Source organism: Cavia porcellus, unplaced genomic scaffold (assembly GCF_034190915.1).
Source record: "Cavia porcellus strain 051 isolate PalLab524CR breed Dunkin Hartley unplaced genomic scaffold, mCavPor4.1 scaffold_31, whole genome shotgun sequence".
NCBI classification, from domain to species: Eukaryota; Metazoa; Chordata; class Mammalia; order Rodentia; family Caviidae; genus Cavia; species Cavia porcellus.
In genome coordinates this window covers 35,735,472-35,748,215 of record NW_026947514.1, presented here as the reverse complement: position 1 = coordinate 35,748,215, position 12,744 = coordinate 35,735,472, and the positions used below count along the sequence as shown (strand labels likewise).

Sequence of the window (12,744 nt, the reverse complement as noted above, 5' to 3'; positions counted from 1 at the left end):
CTTCCTGCTCAATATATTGTCTTTAATTTTCTTTTATCAAAGTGTCAGAAATACTGGTATCTTTATTTTTTTAACTACAGGTCTGGGGAAAGATCATGAAGTCCTAAGAAGGAGAATTGAAAATGGAGCTAAAGAGCTCTGGTTTTTCGTACAGAGTGAATTGAAGAAATTAAAGAATTTAGAAGGAAATGAACTCCAAAGACATGCAGATGAATTTCTTTCAGATTTAGGACACCATGAAAGGTACTGTTCTCCCTATACAGTTAATTTGGATTTAAGTAATGATTATAGTTTTAAGAATGAAAAACTGAATCTTTCATTGATTTCTCTGCTGAATGATAAATGATACTGTTTTAAAAATTAAATATCTGATGTCTCAAAGAATAGTAATTGCCAAAAGCAATTAATCAACCAAAACATGTCATTGAAAATATTATGTAAAATATGTACTTGGAAGGTAGTGGTGTGAACTAGCAACACATTCACATACCTTCCTATAAATGTCCTTCATGTATAGTCTGTATTTGAAACAGAATGTGTAGTTTTACGTTGTAGTACATTGATTTGAAATTCATACTAAGGCTACAGTTAGGTTTCTAATTCAAACGAAAGCATTAGCACCTTTTACATGTTCGTAATTAACAAGATTTGGATGATGAGCATTCTGTTAATTGTTCTTCCATTTAGTTTCTACAGAGACCCTGAGATCTACCTACTTATTTGCTTCTCCTATTTACAGATTTCTAAATAAGATGCAGTTTATCTTCCATAGAAAAGAAAACATTTTGGTGCTTAAGTGTTCAAGTAGAATAAAATATATCTGACAATCATTCTAATACAGTGAAACCTATTTTTTGGCCTATTATATTTAAAAGCCTAAGTTCTCAGTAGGCTTCTGATGGCAATTATTGTCTCACTAGTAAACAATAAAAGAAAAAATATTTTATTTGTACAACCTACCACTGTGAAAAGGAAACGAATTACCACATATAAACAAGAGATTCTTGTATATTAACATCAACAATATTAGAATGAAAAACTATTAAATGATGTTAAAAATTGCTGTGGTGTTTTAAAAGAAGTCACAAGCAAAATCTGTGGGTTTATTAGAATAATTTTAACATTAGTGATTCTATGCAAATACAGAGCATGGATTTCAAGGAGCATTGAATTATTCAGCCCCATACTAGGCCTTAATTTGATGGGGCTTTTTGGAAGTTGCTGGATCTAGGGTATGTGATACTGGGATCAAGAGTGCATGATACTAAGCAAGCCCACTGGTTGGAATTAATTAGTTCTGGCTGTGGCTGAATGGATATACTGAAAACAGAAGCCTCACCATGGGTGTGGCTGATACCACCTAAAAGGTTTGCAGCTAGGACAGAAAGAAAGAAAGAAGGTAGGCTTGCTGCCAAAGCCACTTCGCTGCTTGCTACCTTCTGCCTGTCATGCTATGAAATGTTTCTCTTCTACCATGTCCCACTGCCATGTTGCCCTGCTTTGAAGCCAGCTGACCAAGGACTGAAACTGCTACAAACAGTGAGCTAGAACCAAACTTTCTTCCTTTAACTTGTGAGTATCAGATATTTTGTCCCAGCAATGAGAAAAATAAAAAAAGACCAGTTTACATTCAGGAACACCAGACAAAGGATCCCTTTTCTTCATACTCTTACTAATACTTGTTATCTCTTGTCTTTATGATAATAATCTTCATCATAGGTGTAAGATAATACCTTCTGGCTTTACTTTGTGTTGCCCTGATGAAGAGTGATATCAAATACTTTTTCATGAACCTATTGCCACTTGCATGTCTTGTTTGGAAAAAGGTCTATACAGGTCCTCTTTCCATTTTAAAAATGAGGTTGTTTGTTCATTTGCTATGAGTTCCTTATATATTTTGGGTAATAACCATTATAATGCAAATATTTTCTATTTCATAGGCTTGCTTTTCATTTTGGTGGTGATGTTGTTTGGCTTTTGTGTTTTTAATAATTTTTATTTATACATGTTTGCAATATGTAAAATTACATTTTGTTCATGTATATAATATATCTTTTTTTTTTTTTTGAGACAGGGACTTACTATGTAGTTCATGTTAACTTTGATCTCACTGTGGCCAGGCTTGCCTTGACCTTACAGGGATCCTCCTGCTTCAGCCTCTCAAGTGCTAAGATTATAGGCATGTGCCACCTAACTGGCAACTTCCCTAATTTTTTATGTCTCTTTTCCCCTTCCTACTCTCCCCAGTACCTCCATCTCTTGGTTCCCTTCCCTTTTGCAAAATGTCTGTTTCCCTGTTCATACTTTGGGTTCTTCATGTAAGAAAAACCATGTGATATTAGAGCTCGAGTGTCTGATTTATTATCACCTAACATTATGACCTCAAGATGCATCAATTTTCCTACAGGTGACTCAAATTTATCCTTCTTTATGGCACAGTAGTACTCTGTTGTACATAAGTGCCACATTTGCATTCATCTGTTTATGGATATGTAGGCAGTTTTCAAAATTTAGCTATTATGAGTTGTGCTGCTATAATCATGGGTATGTATATGCCATTATAATTAGGAAGATAACCTAGAAGTAAATTAGCTATGTCAGATGGCATTTCTATTTTTAGCTTTTTGAGGAATCTCTATACTGATTTCCATAGTGGTTATATTACTTTATATTCCCACCACCAGTGTATAAGGGTTTTCTTTTCTCTGTAGCCTTGCTAGCTTTTGTTATTATTTGATTTATTGATTATAAGTATTCTTTCTGGGCTAAGGTATTTTAATTTGCATTTCTCAAATGTCTAGTGATTGAGCATTTTTTCCTAATTTATTTGCTGTTTGTACTTTATCTGAGAAATGCTAGTTCATTTCAGATGTCCATTTTTGGATTAGGTGTTTAAATTTGGGGGGTTCTGATTTTTTGAATTCTATATATTCGAGATGTTAGTCCTTTGTCTGAGGAGTCACTGGTAAAAATTTTTTTCCGCATGTGGATTGTCTCCACTTTGTTAGTGGTTTCCTTCATTGAACATGCAATTGCCTTTCATATGTCGATTTTGTATCCTGCTACCATGCTGAACTTGTTTATTAACTCTAAAAGTCCTAGTGGGAAATTTTGGTTCTTCTATTTAGAGCATCATGTTATCTGCAAATAATGATAATTTGACTTTGTCCTTATTTAATTTTTATTTTATTTTTCTCCTTTTATTTTTTTCCCTTGACTGATTGCTCTGGTTAGACTGGTTAAAGTTTCAAGTATAGTAAGGCCCTATTTTAGGAACATTAGAGTTGAATGTTCGCATATACAAACATACTTCACATTGTGAACATTCATAGATGTGAGCAAATTGCTTAAGTAGCTTACATGTCTGCCAGATATTGTCACTCTGCCACTGTGTGCTTACTATACAGTACAATAGTGTACCAGTAGTACAGTGCTCAGTCAGAACCCAGGGTGTCTGGAAGCAAGAGGAAAACCAGTGGTGATGTGGAAGAGACTGCTAGGAGGTACAAAGCAATAACCATGAAAACAAAAGTCATAGCTCATTTATAGTTATAGTGTACTGTACCATCATTATAAGATAACTGTAATATCCTCAGCCTGTGTTTGGGATTTTTTTAATGCTTTATATTATATTTTTATGTCAAAGATGTGTAAGACTAACTTTGTTGGACTTATGAACAAACCTGAGTTACACTCTTATGGAACAGAACTTGTTTGTTAAGTTGGGACTTAACAGTACTATATTGAACAGTAGTGATGATAGTGGGACATTCCTGCCTTATATTTGATTTTACAGAGAAAACTTTCAGTTTTTTCCATTTAGGATGATGTTAGCAGTATGTTTGTCATAAATGGCTTTTATTAGATTGTGATGTTCTTTCCCTATTTTCTCCAAGGTTGTTGTTTTTTGTTTATTTGTCTCTGTGTTTAATCCTCACATTTGACAGACCTTTGGAAATCATAATACTTATTATGATTACAGGTAAAAGTACAATAAAAAAGTTGATTACCTTGTTGCTGAACTGAAAATTAATATTTTCTTTTTTTATTATATATTTTTTATTTTGAAGATAGTAAAAATCCAACAAAATACAAAAAAGCCAGTCAAAACAAAGCAGCAAAATTGGTATAGAACTTAAAAGCAAGAGATTAGGAAAACAATAATAGTTAACATAATATATCTTGTTCTTCACAATAGTTGTCCATTTCATCAGGTATCGAAAAATTAAACCAATCAAAACAGAATGTTGAATAAAGCAAAAACAGTTAATCAGAATAAAGCAAAACATTGAGAACAATATTGGATTTCAAAGACAAGACAGAAGGAAATTCCCCACAGTTGCTATATTGCATACTGTCATTCTCCCAAAGGATGATCAGGCCATTGAACCTAGGCCTGCAAAATCAACCAAATAATATAAGCATTTAGTTGCTTTATGTATCTCAGCTGCTATCTATTCAGCCTGACCTCTGAACCTACAGGTTGCTTGGGGGAGGTGGACACTCTTTGATTCTCAGCCTGCACACTGGTAGGTTCATGGGAGGCACTATCTGACTTTTCTCTTCCTGGAACCCATGCCGCTTGCGTGACTTACCAGAGAGGCTGGCTAGTTGGCTTCTTGGGTCCACCCATTGTCCGCATGGCGGATTCTTGGGAGGAGCTGACTTTGCTTCCTGGGAACCAATGCAGCTTGTGCAGTTTACCAGAAAGGCTGTCTAGTTGGCTTCTTGTTAGGTTCTTTCATTCCCAGCATCGGTTGTGGTTTTTTTTTTAAATCATGAATGAATGTTGAATTTTTTTCCACAGACTTTGTCTGCATCTGTTGCGATGATCATGTGATTTTTGTCTTTGCTTTTGTTTATGTGTTAAATTATACGTGTTGACTTGCATGTAGAACCATCCTTGCATCCCTGGTCTCTAGCCTATACATCATCTTTTTATGCCAGTACAGTGATACTTTAGTGATTGAAAGGCTCTAGGCTCATACTTTCTACTACCCCAACAGCAAAGTTTGAAAAAAAGCTGCTTGATGTTTGTGACTTGGCTTGATAGTTGAACTGAAAATCTCCCTTGAAAAACTTGTATGGGCCGAGAGTGAGTCTGAGTCACATCTCGCCACGGGCACAAAGGGAGGACACTTCAGTCTAATTATAGGTCTTGCCCAGACAGCATAACAGTGCTTGTGTTAATGTGTTAAAACATTTGTCATTTTGCTTTTCTTATTTGTGTAAAATATCGTAACCATGACTTTAAAGAAAGTTAGTGATACCAGTAGTAAAGCTAAGAGGAAAATTGTGAGAACCACAATAGAGTTTTAAAAATTGTGAAATTTGTTAAAGTTCTAGAAAAATGAATTTAAAAGTGTAATTTTAGAACCAATTATTTGGTTTTCTTATGGAAAAAATATGTTCAGTTCTCAGACTTTGCAGTGTTCAAAATGAATTTAGAACAAATTGGGCTCAACAGCTAAGGTATCTCTGTCTTGTTGAGAATTTTTGCATCTGGGTTTATTAAAGAGATTGCCTTCTGGTTTTCTTATAGTTAAATCCTTGTCCAGTTTTGGAATAAAGGCGACATTAACTTAGAGGAATGAATTTGGCAATGTTTCTTCCCTTTCAGTTTCATTTAAGATTTTAAGATATTGGTGTTAGATTGTCCATGAAGTTCTTGTAGGATTCATGGTAAATCCTGATTCTTTTCTTAGTTGCTACGTTTTTGGTTACTGCCTCAGTTCCATTACCTATTATTTAATTATAGGAGTTTTGTATCTTTTTGTTTCTGATTTGGTGGTTCATACATATCTAGGAATGTATTTGTTTCTTCTGGTTCCTCCAGTTTACTGGGACGAAGTTGGAACATTCTCCAAGTTGTTACTAATAATCTGTGTTTCAGAGGTTTTCATTGTGATTTTTGTCTTTTTTCTTACTTTGTCTCCTTCCATCCCTCCCACCTTTCTTTCTTTCTTTTTTTTTTTTTTTTTGGTACCAGGGATCGAACTCATGACCTTGAGCTTGCCAGGCAGGCCCTTATGCCACTGAGCTAAATCCCTGGCCTGATCTTCCTTCCTTTCTTTGTCTGACTGTCTGTCTCTCTGTCTTTTTGCCCTGGCTGCCCTCAAACTGAGCCTGACTCAGACAGAATCCTTCTGCCTTTGCCTTCCAAATGCTAAGATTAAAGGCACTCACATCTATAACTAGTTGCATTAATGTGACTGTTTCCTTTCCTTTTCATAGTAAGATTGCCCATGGATTTATTTGCTCAAGCACCAGTTCTTCAATTTCCTTGATTCTTCATATTTTTATAATCTCAAATTCATTACTTACCACTCTGATCTTTGTAATTTCCTTCCTTACCTAGCTTTTGATTTGGATTGTTCTTATTTTCTAGGACCAGAGGTGTACCATTACGTTATTTATTTAGCCTCACTCTGTTCCCTGATGTGGGTATTGTCAGTCTGTGCTTCCTGGAGAAATAGATATAATGCAAGATATACAAATGTGTAAGAATTCAGAAGGCTGGTTTACAGTAGTTGTCAACAGAGTTAGGTGTGGAAGAAAATGAAACAGCTGGCTGTACACTGGAGAGCTGAAGGATCCAGTCGAAGGCCTGGAGCTCTCTGTAGTGTCTTGTGCAAGTCCATATCAGGAGACTGGAGGGTCTGTGGTGGAAACCAGGAGCTGTCCAGTGTGAAGGTGAAGACTGGAGCTCCTCCAAAGAGGAAGAAACAGAAGCGAGCCTTCTTTCTTCATTTCCCTTTCATACAATTTAGGGGACAAACCCATAGGTTGCTATCATGCACACCCTGTAAATCCCAGCAAATTTTAGTAAATCTCCTCAGCCGTACCCAGAACTATGCTAATCCAATTTATTAGGGTGTTTGTTACTCAATTTGACACAATGAGTTAACTATCACAGGCATTAATGGCTATAAACTTCCTTTTTAGAGCTTTTGCTGTCTTTCTGGTATGTTGTATTGGCATTATCATTTGAGTTTTGAAACTGTCCAGTTTCTTGATTTCTTCTGTGACTCATTAATTTTTACTCATGTATTGTTTAATCTCCATTTGTTTCTGTGGGGTTTTTGCCATTGATTTCTAGTTTCATTGCACTGTGATCTGATGTATTCATGGAATAATTAGTTATTTTGTATTTATTTAAACCTGCTTTATGGGCTGGTGTGTGGTTTATTTCGGAGAAATTTGTGTTGCTGAGAATGTTTTTTGTTTATATTTGTAAGCTATCTCTTGGAATGTATATTTCTAGTCATTTTTTGTTGAATTTTTCTCTATTCATCTATTTTTGATAGTGGGATATGGAGGTTTCCCACTAATTATATTGCTGTTTACTTACATATATATACATAATTTATAACATGTTAATGTTGCAACATATAATTAATTTTTATATAATATATAATTATATTTATATATTTCTTATCTTATCCTATTGAATTATTCTCTTAACCAATATGTAATAACCTTCTTTACCTCTTCTGATCAATTTTGGCTTGAAGTCCACTTGGTGTGAAAATAGATACTCTTGCTTTTTTAGGGTTCCCTTTGTATGGAATGGTGTTTTCCATCCTTTGATGTTCATTGTAGTGGACTTTGTTGATAGCATAGACATCTCTTTAGTTAGTATCTACTTTCTAGTGGTACCTTTTGGAGAAACTGTAGGGCTTTACCTGTGTCATAAGATCAAATGAAGGGAAAAGGAGATGGCTTACTCAGCTCCGTACATACCAGTATGCAGAGTTAGAGCGAGGTTTGGCTAAAGTGGAGGTAATTACTCTTTATTCCAGATGAGTCATCTAGGTGGTCTTCCACAAATATCAGAGTTATGAATGCAGTACTATAGATTTGTAATGTATTTTAACATCAGGAAGTATGATACCTTCAGGTTCATTCTTTCTCAAATGCTTTGGGTATCTGGAGTCTTTTGTAGTTCCATAAAATAATTTTAGTGTCTTTTTTTATCCTTTCTCTGTGAACAGTGGCAGTGGAATTTTGATAGGAATTGCATTCAATCTGTAGATTGCGTTGGGTAGTATAGATGTTTAAGAATATTCTTCCAGTTCATGAACATGGACTATGTTTGCATTTGTTTGTATCTTCTTTAATCAGTATCTTAAGTTCTTATAGATCCCTGTACAGATTTTTCATCTTTTTTTTTTTTTTTTGTACCAGGGATCAAACTCATGACCACATGCTCGCCAGCAGCGCCAGGCAGGCGGGCCTATAAGACTGAGCTAAATCTCCAGCTCACCTTGGTTGAGTGAATTCCTAAGTATTTCTTCTTGATGCAATTGTAGATGGGATTGTTTAATTTCTTTTTTGAATAGTTCATTGTTAGCATATACAGATACATTTGACTTTTGTATGTTGATTTTGTGTCCTGCAGCTTTACTGAATTTCTTTATTAGTTCTAACAATATTTTTGTTTTGTTTTGTTTTGTTTGGAAGCTGAGAAGGTTAGCACATAATCATAAACCTCACAACAAAAAACTAGGTAACTACCTGCTTTTGGGTTTTTGGGTTTCCCTTGGGAGATTTTAGTCTCCTTACTTACTGGTCTCCTAAGATTTTCTGTGTCTTCATAATTGAATTTTGGTTTTTTTATCCTTTATGATTGGTGGGCTGCCCTACAGAAGTGAGGGCAGCCAGGCAAGCAGTGATGCTTACTTTATTTGCTGCTTCCATCTGCATATTAAAGTAAAGAACACTGTCCAACATAACTTTCAGGTTCCTACAGGGTCAGCCTGAGGTTAGAGGGGGAGGAAAATTGTAGGAGAGCAGATTTGAAAAATAAATACTTGATTAAATAAACTTTATTGATTGTCAAACACAAAGACCTTTATGATCTATAGAATTAATATTGGTAGGACATTTCTTTGAGATAAAGCAATCCCAACAACATTTCATCTTACTATTCATTTGAACAGTTCACATAATAGTTTATTTTTCTTTTTCTTTTGAGATAATGTCTCTTTTTGTAGTTCAGTCTGGCCTTGAATTTGCAGTGATCCTCTGGCCTCAGCCTCTTTAGAATTACAGCTATATACTTCCACATCTAACTGAATACTGCATGTGAGTGAATACAGTAAATGAATGAAATAATGGAGTGAAAATGAAATCAGGATATATAAACAGAAAAAGACTGATGAAACCTCTGGAGAAGAACAAAAATGTAAAAAAAAAAACCCTAGTTCGGGAGAGTGTGATGATCAAGATTAAGACATTTTACCTTTAACCCCTGAAAAGAAGGAAATATTTAAAATCTTCCTTTCAAATATTAATATGGATGTATTTGTTGTGGTACCAGGAAGTGAACCCAGGGACACTGTCCCACTGAGCTTCATTACATCCTCAACTTAAATGCTTTTTTTAAAAAAATTTGAATAAGGTTTTACTGAGTTACTGAAGTTGGCCTCAAACTTTTGATCCTCTTTCCTCAGCCTCCTAAGTGTCCAGGATTATAGGCATGTACTGCCATATACTGTGAATTTGATCCTTATGAAAAAATAAATTATCTCTGGATGGGCATATCTGATGAAATCATAGCAGGCTTCCTTACTCTTGAGGCACTCCTAGTGTGCCAGATCAATTTTGGTGAAAAGGTCTTGAGAAAGCATTTGAAACCACAGCATTAAAGGAGTGAGAGAAATTAATGTCAGTATTTAAATAGTACCATTTTGTTCTCTCTGTTATTATTTTATGCCTCTTAATTTTTTTCTTTAAACACTGAGTGGTTGGAACAACATCAGTAGAAAATTCAGATATAACTCTTAATGGATTAAACAAGAAGGAATAGCAAACTTTAAAGGACCTTATCACATCAGTATTCCTGCAGAATAAACCAAAAACCCCAATAAACTAGGAAGAGATACCTAGGTGAAGTGCTGATGGTTTTATTTATATTGTATTAAATACAAGCAATAATTTAGTAATGAAAGTAAAAAACCAGACCTGCTGTTTTTTTCTAACACCTCCCCCACAAACCAATCTGTCAGCAAATAATCAGTTTCTGCCTGTTGTCTTACCATCATCATATAACAGCCTCCTAAAAAGTCTCTCAACTTCTGTCTTTGCAGGACTCCCCAGTATATTCTCAAAAATCAATCAAATGATGTTAACCTGTGTTTTTTTTTTCTTCCCTTGGCCCTGCCCTTTCTCCTCCCTCTTTTCTTTTGTTTTCCTTCCCTTCCCTTCCCTTCCCTTCCCTTCCCTTCCCTTCCCTTCCCTTCCCTTCCCTTCCCTCCCCTCCCCTCCCCTCCCCTCCCCTCCCCTCCCCTCCCCTCCCCTCTCCTTTCCTCTCCTCTCCTTTCCTCTCCTTTCCTTTCCTTTTTTTCCCCTCAAACTCATAATCCCCCTGCCTCAGCTTCTCAAGTCCTGGGACTGTAAGTGTGTCCCATTGCATTGGATTTATTTACTCCTTTGTGGTCCTCATTGACTACAAAAAACTCAGTCAGAGCTAAAATCACTGTTTAGACCTAAAAGACTCAATATAGCATGACCCAGCCTTTGTCCTAATTTACTACTGTCTGTCATGGTTTTTCTCTTTTAGCCAGTCTGGTCATATTACTAACCTCTGAAAATGTGAGGTATGTTTCTATCCCAGGAATCTTTACTTTTTTCTTTCCATTCATTCATTTCTTCCACTTATTTATTCATTCATTCATTTTTCTTCAGTACCAGTGAGTTACTGGCAGTACTGAGAGTCTTCGCACTGAGCTACATCCCCTTCCCTTTTTAAATTTTGAGAAACTAAGTTATTACATTCCCTATGCTGGGCTCGAACTTGGATTTTCCTGCCTTAGCCTTCCACATGTGAAATTATAGATGTGTACCACCATTTACAGCTATGCTCTACAACATTTACATTTTTTTTTCCTGGCATTGAAATGTTCATTTCCCAGTTATCCATCTACGTGGATTACCAGATGTCTTTCAAATCTGTGCTCAAATGTATTCAACTCCGTAAGGCTTTTTTCAGATTATCCCACTGAAAAACTCAACATCCCAGCACTAACAACACACTTTGGCTTCCCCTCACCTTTCTTCATTATTTTCCAAGAAATTATCATTTTCTAATATTCCGTCACTTTTACTGCTTTGTTTATTATCTTCTGTGAGAATTAAGCTCTATGAGAATAGGGTTATTATTTTAATCAGCATCTGCAATAGTTCTATGGATTAAATGTGCAATAAATATCCTTAAACAGATAAGCAAATAAAAATATAGCATAATAAATGTTTAAGAGTTTTATATAATCAGATAATGATGGTCAGTTTTATCTTTTATAAGTTCAGTTTGACAGTGGGAGCCTTCAGGAATAACCCTTAACTAGTTGCAATTCCACCTCACTGCTTCTTTACACATAGGACTAGGTCCTGTGTTCCAAGGCTGCTTGAGAGTACAGACCATTTTCTTGTGAAAATGATAAAGTTAGAATTTATATTGGTCAGAAAAGTGTGTACATAAATAAAATATACATAGTTATAGCAATCACCAATAATGATGGCTTTAATCTAAAAACATCAAGCATTAGTTAGAAGTTCCAAGAGTACATAGAGAAAAAACTGAATCATAATATTAAATAAAAATGACAAACAGGTATTAAGCTCCTATTTAGGATAGTCACCTATCCTAGGTACTTTATATCATTTAATTTAACCTTTGTAACTGTATTATCAATTAGATAAGGAATATAAGGTACTGAAAAGTCAAATAATTTGCTGAAGTCACAAAGCTCAAAAATGCTGGAGTGGGAATTTCAAATCCAAGATGGTGATTCTCTGGTCAGGCTCATAACTACTGTTAACAAACATTAAATTAAAAAGTCCAGACTATAGTGATGTACACTGTTCAATGTAAATGCGTGAAATCAGAAAATCTGAACCAAAGAAGAAAGCTCGTTAAACCTAATTCTCAATTTTGGTACCATTTCTTACAAATTCTGTGAACTGGAAAAGTTACTTTGGTACCTCTGAGATTTAGGTACTTCATCTTAAAATAAGTATCACCTCTCCAAATAATGTGTATGGTACTTGCTATTACCTTTTCCTTTTTTTATGCTAGATGCCCTCAGAGCATTGTTTCAGATCTTTCCCTTTTGTGTCTAAAGAACACCAACTAATAATTCTACAACTGAAAGGAAGGATCCTTTGGTTGTAGGCAACAGTAATATGTGGTAATGAAGACCAGGCATACAAATGATCCAATATCCAGTTTCTTATAAGACCCTGATAATGGGAATTGATTAATCAGAAACATTCATTTAAAAAGAGTATAAAACAAGCCCCCAACAACTGTGATTTATCTAGGAAAATGTGGTCTTAGTACTGTTTTATTTCTGGTTCTTAACTACATGCTGAATCATTTAGTGACAAAGCAGTGACACCACACTGGGAAGCCTTGTTTACTATCACAGAAAACCAGTAGAACTACAAGAAAATTCTTAAAACAGCCCTTTTTTTATAAAGCCAAACTGTTAATATAAAATGAAAATTAAAACTCTTAGCCATAATTCAAAATATTCACTCTAAATTTATTAAAAATGGAATAGTTTTGAACATTCTTGGGATCAAAAGGTCATTTGTCAACTTTAACCACACATAGGATATTTTAGCAGCTTAGCTATTTCTATTTTCATTCTATGAAACAGGGAATCTAAAATGTGATGCATTGTCTGTATACTTTCCACATAAGAGTGAAAAGTTTCTTTTCATGTAAATGAAATGTTA

General features: G+C 35.0%; 1 protein-coding gene across 8 annotated transcripts in view; it reads left to right on the top strand.

The window, feature by feature from the left end:
* Positions 1–12,744, top strand: part of Fut8 (fucosyltransferase 8) — a 409,437-nt gene that overhangs the window by 285,612 nt on the left and 111,081 nt on the right. For all 8 annotated transcript variants that reach the window (XM_063240896.1, XM_063240899.1, XM_063240894.1 and 5 more), the window contains one exon: positions 81–243. In XM_063240896.1, the coding sequence (XP_063096966.1) occupies positions 81–243 (163 nt within the window). The remainder of the gene's footprint in view (positions 1–80; positions 244–12,744) is intronic.